At 46.0% G+C, this 21,964-nt stretch overlaps 2 protein-coding genes across 5 annotated transcripts in view; both read left to right on the top strand.

Moving 5' to 3' along the window:
- The first annotated feature begins 11 nt into the window (after positions 1-11).
- Positions 12-8,733, top strand: ARPC4 (actin related protein 2/3 complex subunit 4). The gene is made up of 6 exons (XM_035106888.2): positions 12-276; positions 602-720; positions 5,036-5,147; positions 5,240-5,335; positions 6,968-7,138; positions 7,825-8,733. The coding sequence occupies exons 1-6, from the start codon at positions 274-276 to the stop codon at positions 7,828-7,830; spliced, it is 507 nt and encodes a 168-aa protein (XP_034962779.1). The 5' UTR covers positions 12-273; the 3' UTR covers positions 7,831-8,733.
- Positions 8,734-8,868: 135 nt separating this feature from the next.
- TTLL3 (tubulin tyrosine ligase like 3) overlaps positions 8,869-21,964 on the top strand; it is a 35,899-nt gene continuing 22,803 nt past the window's right edge. For 3 of the 4 annotated variants that reach the window (XM_060271245.1, XM_060271247.1, XM_035105003.2), the window contains exons 1-7: positions 12,601-12,832; positions 14,073-14,157; positions 16,338-16,404; positions 17,471-17,584; positions 19,011-19,123; positions 19,338-19,512; positions 20,891-20,952. In XM_060271245.1, the coding sequence (XP_060127228.1) occupies positions 14,152-14,157; positions 16,338-16,404; positions 17,471-17,584; positions 19,011-19,123; positions 19,338-19,512; positions 20,891-20,952 (537 nt within the window). In that variant the 5' untranslated portion in view covers positions 12,601-12,832; positions 14,073-14,151. Of the gene's footprint in view, positions 11,032-12,600; positions 12,833-14,072; positions 14,158-16,337; positions 16,405-17,470; positions 17,585-19,010; positions 19,124-19,337; positions 19,513-20,890; positions 20,953-21,964 lie in introns of those variants that run through there. The other variant, XM_060271246.1, reaches the window with a different exon arrangement.

Consider the following 21,964-nt stretch of genomic DNA (forward strand, 5'->3'; position numbering starts at 1 on the left):
AAGACCAAAAAGTGCTGGCTGCGTTCTTTTCCGACGCTGTATTAGAAACCCCGACCTCACCTAATTCTAGAAACTCGGAGGGAGCGAAAGGAGCCGGTATTGAGCGCGTGCACCCACCTATCCACCCCCTCCGCGAAAGGTTTTGGAGCGATCCAGAAACGAGGATATCTCTCTCCCCCTCCCCTGCGCGCCGCCTCCGCGTCTTGGCGGGGGTCACTTCCGCTTCCGTTCCTGGGACCAAGACCCTCGGCTGTTGCCGCCGCCTTTGCTGCCATGGTGAGGGAGTTGGAGTGGGGTGGGTGGGAGAGGGGGTGACAGGGTGGGCCTGGCTGGGGCAGCGCGAGGCCCTCCGAAAGGGGAAGGGGGGGAGGGTTGTCCGTTGGCGGTAACCGGTCAGGGCAGGAGCTGCCGGGACCGTGGAGGGAGTTAAGGGGGCTCCGAAGGGAAGCTGCTCCTTGGCGCTGAGGGGAGACGCCTCTCTCAGGCCCGGCTGACAGGCTCCCTGCTGCCCAAAGGAGGGTGGGCGGTGACGTCACGAGCCGCGGTTTTAAAGGTGCGACGTAATTTTGAGGGGGAACCTGTCGAATCTCCTTCCTTGCAGACTGCCACCCTTCGCCCCTATCTCAATGCTGTGCGCGCTACCCTGCAGGCCGCCCTGTGCCTGGAGAACTTCTCGTCCCAGGTGGTGGAGCGGCATAACAAGCCGGAGGTGGAAGTCAGGTGGGTGTCTGTGGTGGTGGGTATTGGGGGAGGATGGGGCTGCATAATAAATATTGCTCGTAATAATAATGAGCTTTATTTGGAGCGAGGGGGAAAGGTCTCCTTCGGCCTTGTCGATACTCCCTGCTTTTTCTTTTCAGATGGCCATGAATTGGTGTCGATTGATGAATGGGTGTTGTTGTTTTTAAATGCCGGGGATTAAAGCAATGTGCGCGAAGCGAAAGGGCAGCTGATGGAAACGGTCCTTGAATGCTTCTTCAAGGGCTCATTGCGGGAACCAGAGGCAACAGATGCGGGCAAGAGGCTGGGGGATAAAAGCCGCATACGGAAGTGCGGAAAACTAGGAGGTGGAGTCGTGGGAGAATGAATGGAAGGGCCTGAAGGTTGCCATGGGGACTGAAAAGTTTCCACATTGCAATGCACTCCAAAGTGAAATGATAGCTGTCAGGATAGGTTGCTGGTGGAGATATTGTGTGCATTTTAATTCTGCTACCTTTCTCTCCCCACCCATTGTTCAAGGTTTCCCATACCCTAAATACTTTTTTTAAAAAAAGAGTGGTCTACATTGTGGTAATCTGTTTTATCTGTTATTTGAAATCCTAGAGTTTCAATGTGTTTTGCTGACTTGTAAGCCACCTTGGAAGGGTATAGACCCTAAAAGATAGAATAAAAAAATCAAATAAATTAAAAAGGCTGTAATCCCATTAAAAAAACAACTTTTATTTGTGGAAGATTTAAGGCTGCAGTCCTACCTCATTTACCAGGGAGTAAGCACTACTGAATTAAGTAGAACTTATTTATGAGTAGACCTCATGTGCACTGTTAATTGGTCAATACAAAAGTTCTTCTTGGTTTTCCAGGGGCCTGCATTTTTAGATTCATCTTTTTGCTGTTTGTATTTTCTCCCAGCAGTCATGGCACTAGTGCCCTCTACCTTCTCATTTCTTGACTTCTGCTTATTATTCCCCTTCATTGTATCATATTTTTATGACTACAGTAACCTCCTTCTTAATTTCCATGGCCCAAGTATCTGACCATCCTGCTATGGATAGTGTTGATCAGTTGGTGCTTATTATTATATCTTTTGTTTTATTTTTGTCTTGTTCCTATTCTGCATGTCAACTGTCATGCCACCTCTTCATTCCAAGTGGACCATGGTGACTGCAGTTACACAAATCCAATCTTCCATATATACTGTTCCTCATACTTTTTGAAATTGTGGGTGGCCCATTTTTAATGTTCTCTAATTTCAGCACAGGGTTTGATTCAAAGAGCTATGCATGGACGACTGCAGCATTCAGATAACTCCATTCCTTCTGCATCCTCTTGGGTGCTCTAACCAAAGACTTCCCTAACCTCCTGGGTCATCTCTGAATGAGTAGCCACTGGCTTGCCTTGACTTCCTTTTTGTACTGTCTTGGGCGGGGAGCAAAAGAAAGAAGGCCGTATGAATAGTAGTAGCAAGGAAAGGAGCATTTTGCTATCTCCCTGTAGTTCCTCAGCTGGAAAGTCTGGTTAGCGGCTGAGGGAAAACTGCAGCTGCTTAGATACTCATGGTAAACTGAGACAGTCCTTCCTGACCTCCCACTTGAGGGTTTTCCTTCACTAAGAGGGGCCTGGCCCAGGAATCATTCTGGTAGAAATCAGTGGAGTAAATGCCACTCTACTGACTTTTATTAAGTATGGGAAAGAGGTGGCATGGCCACCAATGTGTGAGGTCTATGCTTAGTCTCTGCTTGCCTCCTCCTGCTGTTTATTCCCTCCCCACTGCCATAAAATCTATGTGAAAGTGTGTAAAGGGAGCCATCTAATTCTGAGCATTAGGAGTCCCTGCAGATATTGCCCAAGTCAAAATGTTACTGAATCATGTGAGTAATCAGTTTAGAGAAATATTTGAACAAGGTCTCAGCTGTGAAACAAATGGATAATCTTATATTTGCTCAGAAGGCAAATATGACTAATGCACCATGGTTCATATGGATGCATTAGTTGGCCTGAAATGTACAGGTGTAAAATCAATACAGTACATTTTCTTGTGCCTGTCTTGCAAGCTCCTGGTCCTCATTCTTATGTCACTATCTTTACAACAATTGTATTCTGTGTATTGTATGTAGTTTACATCAGTACTCTGCAGAAAGGTACTGCGGTGATGTTAGAAGTCTGGCTGAACCTCACCTTGCAGAAAGGGGTTTGCATGGACTTGGTACAGATAGAGTAAGGAACCTCCACATTCCTAGACTATCTTTGACTTCTATGCTGACCTCTCTATCCTTTGAAGTCTAGACTGCTTAGGCTGCATCCTCTTCAACTTCCATCTCATACTCCTCATTCAAGATGAGAGGTCATCTTGGATCTATCCTCTGAGAACAAAAGAGCAAGCATGGCTTGCCCGGACGTCTCCACCACCATCATTCTGCCCGGACTCGGAAACTACAACTAATCCAGAATGCGGCAGCTAGACTGGTGACTGGGAGCAGCTGCCAAGACCACATAACACCGGTCTTAAAAGATCTACATTGGCTCCCAGTACGTTTCCGAGCACAATTCAAAGTGTTGGTGCTGACCTTTAAAGCCCTAAATGGCCTTGGTCCAATATACCTGAAGGAGCGTCTCCACCTCCATCATTCTGCCTGGACACTGAGGTCCAGCACCAAGGGCCTTCTGGCGGTTCCCTTGTTGCGGGAAGCCAAATTGCAGGGAACCAGGCAGAGGGCCTTCTCGGTGGTGGCGCCTGCCCTGTGGAACGCCCTCCCAACAGATGTCAAAGAGGAAAACAACTACCAGACTTTTAGAAGACATCTGAAGGCAGCCCTGTTCAGGGAGGCTTTTAATGTTTATTAGATTACTGTGTTTTATTTATACCCAGATGGGCAGGGTATAAATAATAAATTATTATTATTATTATTATTATTATTATTATTATTATTATTAGTGTTCTCTAGAATGATTACTTAACTTGGATAGAAAACTTTCTCTTTCTAAGTTATGTAACTCCTGTAATAAATGATTTTATTGTTTTTACTCTACAAATACCTCTTGTATGTGTGGGATTACAACAAGTAAGATCTACTTTCTAACTAGAATCACAAGCTACATTCCACATACCAAATTTCAATAGGTGGGCTGTGGTGGTGAGTCTATATTGGATAAACAGGCTTGATATGTGGTGACCCCTGTCCCAACGCTCCTGTCTGCCCTTTTGCACTCTGAGTTAATGGATTTCTCGTCCCTTTTAGAAATACTGGGATGGCAATAGTTTAGGTGCATGGTTCTACTCTCCCGCTGCTTCTTACTGAATCCAATATCTTCTGTGTGAGCTAAAGTGCAGTTACACAAGAGGAAGTGCTTGTGGTCTGACTAATGCCAGAAAGGCATTTGCCCACAACTGCCAGAGTTGGATCTTCTTCGGTCTTCTGGCAGACTAGCTGCAGGAACAAATTCTAGAGCTGCCTGGCTCATAGACATTGGAATGAACAAGATGGTTAACTAGGTTAAAGGGTCTCCCTAAAATTTGGAAAATGAATATTATGGAACTTGGGGAGGCACTTCTAATGATGTTTTGTGTAAAGAGTCTTAGCAACTCCCTCTGATTGTGCTCATTTACATGTTCTACCTCAATTCCTCTGGTCAAGTAGTTGAATGAATCCCTTGTACAGGGCCCCCGGGACAGTGATTGTCAGTGTACAGCCCCTGCTCTGTATCTGGGATGTACCTTCCCCAGAACAGCTCTCCGATGGCTGAGTTATCACATATCAGCTGCTGGAGGGATGGGCATCAGACGGCAGATTGCAACCAGCAGTCTATATGTTATCTACATCTGCCAGGCAAAGGTATAGGTATAGGCACCGGAAGCTAACTTAACACAGTTGTCTTGGTCCAAAGAAGAATTGTTTATATGATTTCTTATTCACCCTTCACCATGAAGTCCCAGGGCAGGTTACAAGAAATTAAAGAGACAATGTTAAACATAGTTAAAACAACTAACAATCAGTATAATAGGATGGACTCTAAAAAATGTATCTCGGATGTCAAATGGCTTAGGTTACAGAGGTGTGTCTTCAGTATATGATGACAACAGTACAATGAAGGTGCCAGATGCACCTCTGTGGAGAAGGAATTCCACAACTTTTGGGCACCGCCTCCTGAATTTTAAAAAGTGGTGAAAACTTGCAAAGCTTGCATTTAGGATTACAAGTTCAATGGTTGGGGAGAAGAGAGAACATTAAATTGTGCTATGGCTGGAATCCTTCCAAAGGAGAGACAAAATGTGCCTCCCTGTGGTCCCTGACATAGATTTTCCTCTGTGGGTTTGCAGAAGCAGCAAGGAGTTACTGCTGCAGCCAGTGATCATCAGCAGGAATGAGAAAGAAAAAGTCCTAATTGAAGGGTCAATCAACTCTGTGCGAGTCAGCATTGCAGTGAAGCAGGTAAGCCAAGCATGGATGGGAGATGAGGGGTGGGGTGGTCATTGCAACTCAACCTGAAAAACACTAATGGCTGCCCCTTTTCCCTTCCGCAGGCCGATGAGATTGAGAAGATCCTGTGTCACAAATTTATGCGCTTCATGATGATGAGAGCAGAGAACTTCTTCATTTTACGTCGGAAACCAGTTGAGGTAAGGAGACATGACCCAGGGTCAATGGCATGGTACAAATGGCTTTTTCTGTTGTCTCTTAGCCAAAGCAACAGCATGCGACACAAGCCATTTCTTTGACAGCTGTTGTAGCATATCCCACACCTCACTGCTCTCAGTAATGTGAAGCTCTCTCAGGAGATAAGATGTCTGACTGAGTGGCTTTTATTTTCAAGATGTTGCTTGACTGCCAACATCTTCCACAGTAGCATTAGCAGTGACAATGGCTAACAGTGAGCTTGCCTCTTGCAGCACTGGTATGACTCAAAAAAAGGGTGTGGTTTCAGCCCTGTGTTGAGCTTGGTCGCTAGAGTCCAAATGACTTGAGTTGATTTGAATACCAAAGCCTTGATTTGCATTTTCTTACAGGAGATATGCATGTGTGTGCTGCTATACACTGATGGGTGTTAAAATGGCTCTCTCCATAATTGGTGTTGCAGTATCTGCAGACAACAGGGATTAGGTCCATTACTCCAATGTGGTCTGTGTGTTCTCCTGATTCTTCTCAGCTGTTGGATTTATTATCATAGAATCTCAGCATTGTAGAGTAGGAAGGGACCCCGAGGGCCATCTAGTCTAACTCTCTGCAATGCAAGAATCTCAACCAAAACATCCCATGACAGATGACCATCCAACTTCTGCTCAAAATATCTAATGAAGGAGAGTCCACCGCCTTCCAAGAGTGTCCATTCCACTGTTGAATAGCTCTTAACCTCATAAAGTTCTTCCTAACGTTTAGTTGGATTCTCCTTTCTTGTAATTTGAATCCATTGGTTTGAGTTCTACCCTCCAGAGCAGGAGAAAACAAGGTTGTTCCATCTTCCATGTGACAGCTCTTTAGATATTTGAAGATGGCTATCATATCTCCCCTCAGTCTCCTCTTGTTCATGCTAAACATATGCAACTCCTTCAACTGTACCTCATAAAACTTGGCTTTATTGACTGGGTGTTGGCAGGCAGCCCACTTAGCCCCAGGGCTGACAGAGGTCCAGTAGAGAGAGACATGCACGACCTGCGTGTGCACCTCCCCTCCTGCCTGAGACGTCTGGGAGATTCCGATCTTGCCCGGTTGTCCATCAGTGACTAACACCAAAGGTGTTAGCACACTAGAAACAGCAGAGTCTCGCTGCAGCAGTGACCAGACATCCAGGCATCACGTAGATAAGCTAATCTACTTTATTTACACACACAGAGAGAGAAAGAGAGAGAGCACTGCACTGCACTGCACTGCAAAATGGCTCCTCTCTATCTAGCATCAGACAGCAAAGAGAGCGAAACAAAGGACAGTAGTCCAATATCACGGAACACAGTAACACAAACATCCTGTTTCTGTCACTTCCCACTCTGTGGAATGAAAACATACACTGTCATGTGATAGACAACAATCCCATGACTGCAGACACAGGGAATGAATCTCCAACAGTTAGTATAGATCTCACTGTTGCATGTAGCCAAGCCCACTACATATATCTGCAAACTGTTTATGGAAGGAAGTAAAAAGCAAGATAATTCATTTCTCCCCATGCTGAGTTGGTGTCAGAGTGAGTAGGAGGTGTGATTGTTGAGTCTTTGCTTAATAGATGCTAATTACATGCTGCTTTCCTTTTATCCCAGGGCTATGACATTAGCTTCCTGATCACAAACTTCCATACAGAGCAGATGTACAAGCACAAGCTGGTGGACTTTGTCATTCATTTCATGGAGGAAATTGACAAGGAAATCAGCGAGATGAAGCTTTCCGTCAATGCCAGAGCTCGCATTGTGGCAGAGGAGTTCCTGAAGAATGTAAGGGTCTGTTAGGCAGAAGTGAAACAAAAATGGTATGCCAAAATTCACCAGTGGTTTGTGAGAGCTTGGTTGGTAAGTCATGTGACTGCCAGTGCCATCTGTAGAAGAGCAATACCTTCTAAACAAAAACAAAATCATGTACATTTTTTCATGTTGCAGGCCACCTTGAGCATGGTTTTAACTATGGAAAGCCGGCATATGAATAAAATGATGTATGCATGTAAAATTATTTAGAGATGAAAATGGGGAACTTTATCACAAGTGTTTATGAAATGTTTTAGAAACAGCGGGAGGCCTATGTGATACAAAATTGTCTGTGGGCATAGAAGCCCTAGGTTCAGATATCTTCTTGACTATATAGAGTTCATCACATAGCCTTGAGTAGTAGTAATTGCTACTTACATTTGCTTGGTACTCGGGAGCACAAAACCCCCAGTATGGACTGTTCCAATGGGAATCAAATAAGAGATTGTTTGGATTCCAAGTTCCAAGAGAAGTGATCTAAATGACTTGTTACATGATGCTAATAGCAATAAAAATGCAAACAAGCCCTTGAAAGTGATAGCAAAAAGGTTGGTAGCAACCTCTTCCAGATGCCTTCCCTTGTAAAGTTCTCGATAGAGAAGTGAATCGTTCCAGGTTGTTGAATTAATTGACTTCTCTTTCTCTCTTTCTCCCCACAGTTCTAGACTAAGGGCTGGAATCCACAGCTTGGCTTTCTCATTCTCTCTGCACAGCCACCTTGCTGCGGCTTCAGAGAGGGCCACAGTTTGGGAGCGAGATGAGAAGCAGCCAGACCTGCGGGGGCTGTCCCAGCTAAATGTACACCATGCTCGCCAGCGTGCCCAGGGGAGGGGAGGGTGCTTTTTTAATAATTTTGGAACAAAACTGTGCTTGTTTAAGACTGTGTCAACTTGATATCCTTTTCTCTTTTTTTTAATGACTGATACTTGCTGTTATTTGTCTACTCGAGTCTCTTAGTGGCCAAGTCCTTGTGGGGGAAGCGGGGGGTGGGATCGACTGTTCCAGCAGCCCTCAGAAAGAGTTGTTGCGGGAGTTCATCTCAGTGCTGTGCATGCAAAAACAAAACAAAAAACCTCTGACAGATAACACACAAAAGCTGCCTTTATCTATAAGGTTGGCCCCAGTAAATGAGGCCTGAAGCATCTTTTTAGACAAACTGGCAGCCTGTCTTGGAACGTACTAGGGTACAAGGTGTGACTAACTTGGTCCACCTCCCAAACGGAATCATGAGTTTGCAGGCAAGCCAGGTGCTGAAGATGGCAATCCTCCCCTGTGCCAAGTCATTCCCATCTCTAGAGAGATCGCCCTCCCTGTAGCCCGCTTTCCCTTACTCCCACAGCAATCAGAGCATTCTGAGCACAGCACTGCCTCCTGTTCATTTCCTTTGTATTTCCTTCCACATCTGTGCCAGAGGGAGCTGTGATGGGAGGGGCCAGGCGTCAGCAAAACGCGACGGAGCTGGAATCTGTAACTCTTGGTTCTTTTTGCTATGGCACTTGCTGTAACTTTCTTACTCTGGGACCTTCCCTATTAAAGCCTTTTTCCCCCTTCTTGCCTCCTGAAGTTAAGCGGTGGTTGCATGGTTTCTCTGTGGTGTGCTAAGTCCTCCCTTACCGAGTCCGGTTATGCTGCCTGGGAAGCACATGGAATTTCTTGTCGTGTCCTAGCAACTAGGATTGACCAATCTTCTTTGTTTGCCCGAAAGCAGGCCCTCCAGATGTTTTGGAACTACAACTCCCATGATCCCTAGCTAACAGGACCAGTGGTCAGGGATGATGGGAATTGTAGTCCCAAAACATCTGGAGGGCCGAGTTTGCCTATGCCTGCCCTAAAGGATGTTTTCAGAGTAGGTGCTCTTTCCGCACCTTAGTGGACTGTAGGCTCCATTCTCCCAAGCCAAGGCAAACCAAATTACCATGCTCCCTACAAAGAACATGTTCTATTATGTTATGAGGGTATCTCACTGATTTGTAAAGAACAGCTAATCCTCCCTGAAGTGAAGATAATATTCTTGCTGGGTAGATTTGCTCCACCTGTTCTAAAGCTCACATGTACCTATTTTGAAAGGTTTTGATACAAGAGGCATTTATTTATTAGGTGTGCATATTGTAGGATGTGCACCCATGGCAGGGGTGGCTAACATGTGGACCTCCATACATTTTATTACATTGGTCCATCTACAACATTGCTGTCTATCCACACTGTCTGGCACCTGCTCTCCAAGGTTGGGGGCACAAGTCTCTCCCAGCCTTCCCTGGAGATGCCAGGGTTTGGAGCTGGGACCTTCTGTATACGAAGTGTGAGCTCCAACACTGAGCTTCCCCAGAGGTCCAGTCATTCCTAACGTTGGTGCTGATGGGAGTTGGTTAGCTATTCCTTTCCTAAAGCACTGAGGCAGTGTATTGGGTATTGAAGGTTTTATAAAAGGAAGCGACAGTTTGCTTAAATATGACATTAAATCCTACACTCAAATCCTTTTCCTCTAGTGAAAGTTGGCGAAATATTATCAGCCTCAAAGCGAAACATTAATGCCGCTTCATTAATTGGCAAAAGGAGAAGAATGGTGTATATCAATAACTAAATTTCACAGTTTCTCCTGTCCTTCCCCCTGCACCAACGCAATGTGTCTGCTTTCTTTTTTAGAAGTTATAAAGGGCTATTTTAAGCAATTCCCTTTTTCTTAAGGAGAACTACCATTGCTGGTTCCTCAAGCTCAGCTTCTGCCGTTGTGGGCAAGAGCCTTGTAGCCTATAAATGGATTTGTGGGCTGCTTCCTGTGGGGTGATTTGACGTTCTTGTGCAGCATAGCAAATCCTCATACTCTATATGCAGTCATGCACGCACATTTGTCTACACCAAGACTCGGGAGGACGAGGAGTGTTGAAATGGTCCTGAAGCCTAGCAGCAAGAGATGTAAAGCAGCTGCCAACAGTGGCAAAGACTTGCAAGGCAAAAGGCGATCCGGCAGCTTGGCTATTGCACAGCAAGCACAAACTGCGGAACCATATGATTGTGGGGAAGCAATGAATGACACTAGATTTTAGAAGACTGCATGGTTCTGAGGACAAAATGTATTTGCAGTGGGGGTTGTTGGTTGCTACCTACTGGACTTGAAACCTAGATAGACCTGACTTGCTAAATCCAGTTTGCCATGTCAAAGAAACCTAAAGAGGCAGGTTCGTTGTCCCTTCTGAACATTGTAGCCAATGAACATGAAGCCCCTTACCTCATGCATCGGTCAAATTCAAGTGTTAATCATCTGTTCCTGTGTTGATAGCAGCACTCCACTGCTGAATAATTCCTAGTTTAGCTAGCTTGTCTTTCAGAGAGTGGTGGGAGGTTTTTCTTTCCTGCAGTTGATCCCCTGGGATGGACAAAAAAACAATTCAGATAGCATACACTCCTCCATACAGTCTGTTTTAGAGAAAGGCAACGAAAGAGGGGCATTACCCCCATCAGCTGTCTCGCTATCCTTCTCAGCCAGGGGTGGTTGGTGTGTGACCCTTAAGAAGCCAAGCCAATGGGAGGAAGGAACAGAATCCTGGAATACGATGGTAGTTCCGCTGCCCTTTGATGTCACAGGTGCGACATCCTGAACATTCTCTGCAGGTCTCAACAGGTGATATAATACAATGCCATTGGCCTGCTCTTGCAAGGTAGGCCTCAATCCTAGGGAGGTTGTTTGCTTCTGAGCCACAAACCCTCCCACTGTGCCAAGTCTGGGCTTCGTATACCTGCAGCTGGAAGTAGGCTTTTGCCAACACGTGAATTTTAAAGGGTCAAGTGGACACCAAGCACGGGGGGCAAGCCACAAATGTGCATGAGTCATCAGAGGTAGCAGGGAGACAGTATGAGCCGCAACTAAGGTAAATTAGGAATAAGGTAAAGGGTAAAGGGACCCCTGACCATTAGGTCCAGTCGTGACCGACTCTGGGGATGTGCGCTCATCTCGCATTATTGGCCGAGGGAGCCGGCGTACAGCTTCCAGGTCATTTGGCCAGCATGACAAAGGCGCTTCTGGCGAACCAGAGCAGCACATGGAAACACCGTTTACCTTCCCGCTGTAGTGATTCCTATTTATCTACTTGCATTTTGACTTGCTTTCGAACTGCTAGGTTGGCAGGAGCTGGAACCAAGCAACGGGAGCTCACCCCGTCACAGGGATTCAAACCGCCGACCTGATCAGCAAGCCCTAGGCTCAGTGGTTTAACCCACAGCGCCACCTGGGTCCCAAATTAGGAATAGTATGTCCCTTTTGGATAGAGCCCATGTAGATGTGTGCCCCTCAGGCTAAGGATACTCGCACTTATAACAATCTGTTTTGTTCTGTTTGTTGCTCAACGTGTTGGTCCTTGAACCCTGCTGCCAAAGCCTTACTTCAACCCCCTCTGGAGTCTTATCCTTGATGTAATCCCCCCCCCATTTGCAGCTTGATGACCTCTCTTGCGTCCCCTGCCTGGCTGGTTCCTGCTGTTGCCCACATCGCCTTCGATCTTGGATGACTACATCCCTCTATCCAATCAGCCAGAAGTGGTCACCTGCTGCCACCACCCCCTTAATTCAGGGAAAGGGAAATTGGGGCCGTCCAGATGTTGCCGAAATACAACTCCCATCAGCGCTAGCCAGCACGGACTACTACGGTACATCCATCCATGTGCCTGATGGCCGACAGGCACGAGGAACATTGGACCCTTCAGATGTGGCTGAACCTACAACATCCACCATCCCTGGCCACTGGCCATGCTTGCTGGGGCTGATGGGAGTTGCAGTTTGGCAACGTTTAGGCGGCTAAAAGTTCCCCACACCTGATTGTGAGGGGCACAAGATAGCCCGGCCGCCCAATATCCTTAAGGCAGGGGCGGCCGAAGTGGTGGCCCCAAGATGCATGTTGGACTGCGGTGCCCATCCTCCATGACCATTGGCCCTGCTGGCCGAGGCTAATGGGAGTTGTAGCTCAGTTAGCAATTTCTGCTTTAAGCCATGCACTGATGACAGTGCCCTATTTAACCGAGAGAGAGAGAGAGAGAGAGAGAGAGAGAGAGAGAGAGAGAGAGAGAGAAGGAGAAGGATGGATATACCGGTAGTAGGCAAGGAGGGTTTGGCAAACCACCTCTGCCGATCTGTTAACATCCCTGGTTTTGATTCAGAAAGAAGTTCCTGCTGGAGAGCAGCTTAAAACAGAGGTGCATGGCTTTTGAGATCTCATTTCTAATTATCCTTATTGTGGCAATTATCTAGCTAGCAAGCTTCAGTTGCTCTGGGACAGAATTAATTCTCCTCAGAATATCTTTTGCAAAATATCTTTCTGAAAGGCCGGGGAGGGGTGGGGGTGAGGGGTACGTGTTTTAACAAAGCAAAACGAAAAGGCCTCTCCTGGAGCACCGGCTGCCGCTCTCCCTGGTTTCCATAGAAACGCCAAACAGCCGCATGGGAGTCTTGCGGAGGAGCTGGGCCCTCGCCGGCGGCGGGAGCGGGAGCCTCAGCTTTTCAGGGGCGGGGAAGGGACTCGGAAACTGGGGGGGGGGGAGATGCTGGTTGGGGCAGCCGGCCGTGGAGACAAGGCTGTGGGGTAGTAACTTTGTGGGTGGGGAGAGAAGAGGAGGTCCCCATGGAAGAGGAGGGACGTGGTTCGTTTGCCGCGGCTCCTGATGGCCTCATTACCGCTCGGTGAGAGGAATGTCCTTTGCACATGCACAGAGGTGCTCTCGTCTTCATTGCAAGCGCAGGAGCGCCAACTTGGCCCCGCGACCGTGGGTGCCCCCGGGGGGGGGACGTGGGTGCCATGCAGCGTGCAATGACCCTGTGGGTGCCTGGCACCTTCATGGGGAATTTTGTGGGTGCTCAGGGAGTTGGCATCTATGTTGCGGTGCCAGGTTTTTCGGAGCTCAAAGACCTGTTTCTTATAGGGTTATGTTTACATGGGAATGCTGTGCTTGGTTGGAGGGTGGATAGCGAGGGGAAGCAGTTGGGGGGGGGGTATGGGAACTGTTGGTTTAGATTTTAGAAGGGGAAAGGTGCCGAATGGCTTGAATGTGTGTGTGTGTGTGTGTATTGATGTGATCAAGCAGTGCTTCCCTGTCTAATGACTTTAGCTGCTTTGTGCCTGGCAGTGAAGGGAAAAAACGAAAACGAAAAGCCCATTTTAAGTTGGCAAAAAGAGCAGAAACACAGTACAGCAGCAACTTTGGGTCAGCTCAGCTTTTACTGCTCTGTCCGAACCCAAGCGAGCATCTCTGAAAAGCTTCTGGGAAAAGCTAGGTTTATCAAAGGACTCCAGGGTTTCCACACAACATGAATAAGCAGTATTGGGTGCAGATTAGGGTGAGGACTTTTTTTACAACCTCATTTCCCTGTATCATAATTTGATGAGCTTTCATTAAAGATTAGATAAAATCTTACTTTCAAAGAGATTTGATATAAAAAAAACACCTCACGCACAAAATGATTTTTAAAAATTTATTTATCAGTTTTTTGACCATTTTTGAAGTCACTGTAAGCAGATATAAAACTGAACCCAAGCTTTAGAGTCACATATATACAACATTATATAGGGCCATCAAACATACAAGGAAGCTTTTTTTAGCTGCAGTAACAGTATAGACGCCGCTAGAGGACGATGTTTTGCTACCTCTCCTGTAGGTTCTTTTCCCAGCATGTCCGGCAGGGTCTGCTGGCTGAGTAAATACATAGCTAACTGAGGTTCTGCTCCCTAACAAAAGGCCTGCCCCCCCCAAAAAAATTCTGGCTATGTCCAATAATAGAAAGTGGACAGCTGCTGTAGGTTGTATGATGTGGATGTCTGTCTGCGGATTATATTCTGTCATAAGCTCCTATATGGGATATTGATGTGGAGAGGAAGGATCTCTAGCTTAGCTGCAACAGTGAGCTTGTCACCTTATCCCTGCAGGTGGCTGTGCGGTGCGCCATGACTGACATACCTGTTCACTGTGAGTCGCTGGACAGGCAGTGGAGCTGGCACCAAGAATATGCAGGTGACTGACCGCGGAGCTGCTTATTGGGACAGCCAAGATCCAAATTCTCTGGGAATGTACTGCGTTGCACAAATATATTGTTTCAGCGATCAATATTTTGAAAGGATTTGGAATTCATGTCCCTGACTTGAGGGAATTAAAAGAGGGCAGGATCTGAGGGGTAGATGAACTTGTAGGGTACTATAAAAAGCTAACTAAAGTAGTAACACCTTGCCTCTCTGTTTGTAAGCCCTGCTCACTTCCTCACCAGACTCTGGTAACCACACATTTGCAAGGTTTTCCCCCAAAAGCTATATGGGCTGGGTTTCGAGAAATAGAAGCCGAGTTTGCCAGGACACCAAATATTCTTCTCAGCATACAATGCTTGTATAGCAGCCCCCCCCCAAAAAAATACATGGGATATATGTTCAGTTCAGTTTTGAAGAGGTTGTAGTGACCCATAAATGGTGGGCATGTTTACTCCAAATTCTCAAATGGTTGCAGACACCACACAGTGGGCAAAGGCTACAGTGACCCCAAAAGGGTGTTTGGGATAGGGTGGCAGTCAAAGGATGAGATGCTCTCTCACTTCATTACAAGCTCACACCTCTCCTGTCCCAAAGATAAATCCAGTCTTAAAGAAGAGCAAGACCTAGAACAGGAGTGGGGAACCTCATTATGCCCATTCTATTATGCCCTCCCTATTTGGCCGACCAGGCACACCCACCTGCTCTACGACACCTGATGTCATATATGAAGTCACTTGTGAGGTGTGTAAGGTTGAGGCTTTGTCAAAAGGGTGTTTGCTGGCCTGCAAAGCCGTTTTCAAAGCACAGGGCGAGATAGTGCTTTGAGTGGGGCTTCTGAAAACACACTCTTTTCTGCAGCTCTTTGAACAGAGCTTCTGAAGACCCAAGAACAAGCTAATTGTCCTAGAAGAAACAGTGGTCATGGGAGTTGCAGATTCGTCAGTGTTAATAATAATAATAATAATAATAATAATAATAACAATAATAATAATAACAATAACAATAATTTATTTATTTATACATACATACATACATACATACATACATACACCGCCCATCTGCCTGAGTTTCCCTAGCCACTCTGGGCAGCTCCCAACAGAATATTAAAAGCATGATAAAACATCAAACATTAAAAACTTCCCTAAACAGGGCTGCCTTCAGATGTCTTCTGAAAGTCAGATAGTTGTTTGTTTCCTTGACATCTGATGGGGGGGCGTTCCACAGGGCAGGCACCACTACCGAGAAGGCCCTCTGCCTGGTTCCCTGTAACCTCACTTATCACAGTGAGGGAACTGCCAGAAGGCCCTTAGAGCTGGACCTCAGAGTCTGGGCTGAACAATGGGGGTGGAGACGCTTCTTCAGGAATACTGGGGACGAGGCCGTTTAGGGCTTTAAAGGTCAGCACCAACACTATGAATTGTGTTCGGAAATGTGCTGGGAGCCAATGTACCGTGTTTCTCCTAAAATAAGACGGTCCTCAAAAATAAGCCATGTCAGGCTTTTAATTACTAGAATAAATATAAGACATCCCCCGAAAATAAGCCGGGGGTGGGAGCCGCTTCGAGGAGCGCAGCGCAGTGCGAAGAGCCTAGTGAGAGGCAGCTGCGGCTGCAGGTGAAGCCCGGGATCTGCGTGGGCGACTGGGGGCGAACGCCCTGAGCGCTGCGGCGGTGGAGAAGAGGCGCCCGATCAGCTGAGAAGCGGGCTGATCGGGCGCCTCTTCGCTACCGCCACAGCGCACAGGGCGCTCGTCCCCAGTCGCCCACGCAGATCCCGGGCTTCACCTGCAGCCGCAGAGCCTGGTGAGAGGCAGCTGCGGCTGCAGGTGAAGCCCGGGATCTGCGTGGGCTTAGCAAAACTGCACACCCCGCTCCCGCTCGAAAAAATAAGACATCCACCGAAAATAAGCCATGGTGTGTTTTTTTTGGAGGAAAAATAAATATAAGACGTGTCTTATTTTAGGAGAAACACGGTAGGTCTTTATATGGTCTCGGCAGCCACTCGCAGTCACCAGTCTAGCTGCCACATTCTGTTTGGCCTTTGTTAGGTCATTTTTGCTGCATTTGCCTTGGGAGTAGGGCAATTCCCTGGAAGTCTTGTGGGGCTGCATTCCTTTTAGAGTCATAGGATCTTTTAACAATCTCACTGAGAGTTTCTTTTGGTCTCTTGCAGTTGGGCCCAAAGTGTAAAGCAGGAGGGGACAGCGACGCTGGAGGGGGCAGAAGGACCAGCAGAGGAGGTAAGGTAGCTACTCCAAGATTTCTACTCCGCGAGGTGCCTTCAGGGCAAAAGGCTGCCTGCAGCAGCCTTTCCCAACCTCGTGCCCTTCTTCTCACAGTGTACAATTAAACTATGGAACTCCTTCCCACAGGAAGCAGTGATGGCCACCAATTGATTTAAGAGAAGATAGGGCAAATTTGTGGAGGAATAGGCTCTCAATGGCTGCTGGTCGTGATGACTTTGCCCTACCTTCATGGGGGAAGGCGCAGTAATGCTTCTGAATGCCAGTTGCTGGAAACCACAGGAGGGGTGACTGCCAATCCAGTCAGTACTGGGGCTGGGACATTATCTTAATATTGCCCTTTGTTTCAGGCAGCAAAATGTTTTAGGTTAGCCTTAAAGAGCAAGCGAGGTTGCCCATGCTTAGTACATACTGACAAATATTGCACCAACAAGGTTCCACTGACACATTGGGGACTTCTGCTTCCTTTCTTCCTCCTGCGTGCCCCAAAATTTGCTCCGGAGGCTTCTCCAACGCTCTGGAACTAATTTTGAGGGTGCACCGGGGGGGGGGGGGCGGAGCAGGGGACAAGAGAAAAAGAGGAGGCTCTAGATCAGGGGTCAACAACCTTTTTTCAGCCAGACTATATTTCGAAGGGGGCAAAAATGAACGAATTCCTATGCCCCACAAATAACCCAGAGATGCATTTTAAATAAAAGGATGTATTCTACTCATGTAAAAACATGCTGATTCCCAGACCGTCCGTGGGCCGCATCCGCCCCCTGGGCCTTAGGTTGCCTACCCCTGCTCTAGATCATGTGCAGAAATCACAATCACAACACCTTTATTGGCATATATGTGCAGAAATCTGTTGCACCAACAAAGCTGCAGTGTTGGATACGGCCCTGAGAGATCCGTTATCTCCTGCCTCTTCCATTCTGAAATCACAGCAGGAACAAGTCCTGCTTCTTCAGGTGCGTTTTTCCGTATCACAATACAGTATGTCTTAGACTAGCCATGTAGTCCCCTAATGTGCCATTTGAACCCTTGTTCTTTTAAATGTTCCTCATCCAACTGTGCTCAGTTGGCAGATTGAAGCCTGACGGAGATGCCCCCTCCAATGTCGAACGTCCGCAACTGCACCCCACTCGCCGCCATCCATCCACCGCTCCCAATACCAGCAGGTATAGACCAGAAGGTGAGTTGCCAAGATGCTGCCAGGGGTTCTGTGCTGTGGGTTGATGTTCATGTGATTTGCTAACCCCTCTAGATTTGTTTTATGATTTTTATTTTGTTTGTTGATCCTCTTTGTATTATTTTCCCTTCTTATTTTTGAAGTTTCTAAGCAGTGCATATTAAAAAAATAAAAAAGTATACAATGGGCAAGTTCAATTAAAATTAAACATGAAAACAAAACTTCCTTAAAATGGTTGCTGAAGTAGAAAGGTCTTTGTTACATGCCTGACATTCAACAGGGAGAAGGCCTGTCTGATTTCAGCTGGGAGGGAATTCTACAGAATCAGGCCCACAACACCAAATTCATAACTCCTGGTGGATATGAGTTGTGTGTCCAAGCCATGTTCCCATCAGGCTTCTACAGGTCCTTTAGCATTGACAGTGTGAGCTGGCTGTTAATCCTTGCCTAATTGGACATCCTGGTTGCCAGCTGGTACAAAGGATGGTGGCACACTGGGCAATAAATATAGGACACAATACAGTGGTACCTCGGTTTAAGAACAGTCCTGTTTACGAACGATGCGGTTTACGAACTCCGCAAAATTGGAAGTAGTATCCCGGCTTGTGAACTTTACCTCGGTCTAAGAACGGAATCCAAACGGTGGAAGGGCATTGGTGGTGGGAGGCCTCATTGCGGAAAGCATGCCTCAGTTTAAGAACGGACTTCTGGAACAGATTAATCTGTGTAAATAAGTTTGGATGTATGTAATGATGGAAAACTGATTGGTATAGTTTTTGTAAAATATGCAGGGATATAAGATATAAGTGAGATATAAGTGAGAGCTGGACCATAAAGAAGGCTGATCGCTGAAGAATTGATGCTTTTGAATTATGGTGCTGGAGGAGACTCTTGAGAGTCCCATGGACTCCAAAAAGATCAAACCTCTCCATTCTGAAGGAAATCAACCCTGAGTGCTCACTGGAAGGACAGATCCTGAAGCTGAGGCTCCAATACTTTGGCCACCTCATGAGAAGAGAAGACTCCTTTCCTGATGTTGGGAAAGATGGAGGACACAAGGAGAAGGGGACGACAGAAGACGAGATGGTTGGACAGTGTTCTCGAAGCTACAAACATGAGTCTGACCAAACTGCGGGAGGCAGTGGAAGACAGGAGTGCCTGGCGTGCTATGGTCCATGGGGTCACGAAGAGTCGGACACGACTAAACAACAACAACAATAAGATATGCAAAATGAACCACGGAAAGAGAAGAAGGGAAGTCCTTGATATCTTAAGTACATAAAATGTGTATCTGAAATTGTAAAATGGAAAATTTAATGAAAATCATATTTTTTTAAAAAAAGTTTCACAATGTCCCTTGTGTGAGGTAGGTGCTAGAGGTCACAAAGGTTGGAAAGCCTAGCTAGCCCCCCCTTTTTTTTCGTTCCAGGAGATGCAGCCGGTCTGATAGAGGGACGCTCACCTCGCAGCATCAGCTTCAACTCTTCCTTCAACCCAGACCGCCTCAAGCAGGCCAGGCAATTTGTGGAGAGAGCCATCAAGGTGAATGGCCTTGGCTCACCTGGTGTCTGCCTTTTTAGCCTTCGTCCTGCCTGTTTCCTCCTCTTCTGTAGCCTTGGTTGGATGGGTCAACCCAGGCCAATGAGGATGATGTTGTTGTTGTGGTGGTGGTGGTGGTTATCACTGAGGGGAGAGTTCTTGCCTCACCTTCCCACAGCAGGGTAAAGTTGATAAGCCTCTCCTGTTGCCCCCATAGCAAAGGAAGATCTTCATGGTGAACGGCCCTTACCCCGTGATTCGGAGACGGCTGCTTGGCAGGGGTTGGGTGGAGAGGAAGTTTCCCAAGGTGGCTAAAGTAGTGAATAAGCGAGAACGTCCGCCTGATGGGGAGCAGGATGAAGATGGTGATGACAGTGAAGGGCCTGAGGACGGTAAGGCCACCAGCCTCTTGGAACTTCTCTTTTAATTTTATTGAACAAAATTTATATACTGCCTGACTGTATGTATACATGTATGTATGTATGTATGTATGTATGTATGTATGTATGTATGTATGTATACAAAAGAGGAAACCCTCTAGGCGATTTACAAAAATGTTAAATGAAACATTGAGATTCTCAATTAGAACCACGTAAAAAGAGGTGTTTCATAGAATCATATCACTGTAGCGTTGGAAGGGACCTCAAGGAGCATCTAGCCCAAGTCTCTGCAATGGTATTTAAAAACATTCGAAAGTTTGTTTTGAATTTTTGGAAGAATCTCAGGTGTAAACGCACCAGATACGTTCATCTGTTCCTGCTCCAAATAAATCCTTGCACGCTATAAAAACAGGTGCAAAGCTACTCCCTGAATAGAGACACATAGGTTTGGCATGGCATGGGCACTAGCCAATAGGTGCCCATCTCAACTGGCTTTCATTTGTTCAGTGTGAAACACTGAAAAGCCAAGCTATATTTTGTCCTAGGATTGGAAATGTGTGTGTATGTGTGTTGAGGGCACCAATAGTACTTTCAAACTACCTTCACCTTTCTTAAAATGTCATCTCTGACTTTACACTGTTCCCCATGGGTTACTCAACCTTCTCAAATGGCCATTGTTTGGACCTAAAAGAGTTTGCAGTGAACTGTGTAAAAGTGGTACAAGGAAACACAGGATGGTATAACTATGTTTTCCTAAACATGAGGTTTGCGTTGGCAACACAGCAAGGGAAAACACAGCAAAATAGCTACGTTTGTGAAGACTGAATAAAATAATATAAAACTTGCAGTAAAAATGGACTATATTAGGTTGGGTGGAAAAAACGCTCTTAGATTTCACTTGGCATTTTTTTGTAACAAGAAAAAGATATAACTGATGTAAATATTGCTCCAGGTTTTGGAAGGAAACCACTGGCAACCCAAGATCTGTATACATTTGCTAATAAAATAGCACTCTGCACTATTTTCCTAATTTAGCCTCTTCAGAGAGTGCATTCTACAACTTAAATTTATAAAATTAAGTGCGAATAAGTATCATTAGGTGTGTGTTTGCGATTCTGCTTTTAACATTTAAGTGTGTGTATAGATCTATAAAATTAAAACCCATGCTGCCTTTCTATCAATGATTTGAAGGTGGTTATCAATTTCAAAGTGGTTTACAAAAATAACAAAATAATTAAATACTGTATGTGGATGAGCACCCATCTTTTTATGGACTTACCCACAGTAATAAGCACTTTAAATACAGTTTCAGCGTGTCCAAGAAGGATACTGCTCCCTGGTAATGACTGTGAGTGACCCTTGTCTCCGCTGTTTTCCATTTCCTTCACAGATGAGGAGGAAGAGGGGGAAGAGGAACAAGATGATGCCATTGATAGTACCTATAGCCTCATGGTTAGTTTGATGTGATGGTGAACTCCCCCTTAAATGCTTCCTTCAATCAGCGAAACCTTTCCCTCCACAATTCTGGTTCCTGCAAAAGCCCACTGAGGTAGCTAAGGCTGCACAAATGCACAGGGCAGTTTAAAGTGGATTTGATGCATCCCAGGTGTGCATGCTTTTCATGCCTTCCGCACCATCTTGTCCTCATCCGGGTTGCAGCCCACATTCCCCCCACCTCCATCTAATTCAGATTTCCCCCATATCAGTAGATCCATACTAAGGCAATAGAGGCCAACCAAATGTGACAAAGCAGTGTGCAAGCTTTCCAGGTTCTATCGTTAATAGCATGCACACTATTCTGTGACGTTTTGGTTGGCCTTATACAGTGGTACCTCAGTTTTCTAGCGTCTCGGAAGCTGAACGATTCGGAAGCCGAACACTGAAAACCCGGAAGCAATTGTTTCCATATTCAAACGCGCCTCAGAAGTGGAATGGCTTCTGCGGAATGTTTCTCCATTTATTCAATGTATTTTGCCGACCGCCCATTGATCTTGGTTTTCAAACGTTTTGGAAGTCGAACGGTCTTCCAGAACAGATTACGTTCAAAATCCGAGGTTCCACAATTTAAAACACTCATGTGTTGTTGTTCATGGACAAAAACACACATGGAAGAATTGGATATGTGTTACCCACATGCACTTTTATACTCTGGTTTTGTACCCAGCCATAGGCTAGTAGCTAGTGACTGGACCAATGAGGTATATGGCTTTGTAGAGATGTGAATCTGGGTCTCCTCAATCATAATCGGACTTTCTAACCACTGCTCTCTGTTTGAACATCATAGACCCTCTCCTTCTGTTCTTCAGCATCACCTAGATTTATTCAGGATTTAGGTTTTTTCCATTTATACATCACTTCTCAAATAGAAAGAGATCCTTAAGTGATTCACAGTCAAATGAAAACAAAAAACAAAAACATTAATATGAACATTATTTTAAAAATATTTAACAGTGCAACACCATAT

Source organism: Zootoca vivipara, chromosome 2 (genome assembly GCF_963506605.1).
Source record: "Zootoca vivipara chromosome 2, rZooViv1.1, whole genome shotgun sequence".
NCBI classification, from domain to species: domain Eukaryota; kingdom Metazoa; phylum Chordata; class Lepidosauria; order Squamata; family Lacertidae; genus Zootoca; species Zootoca vivipara.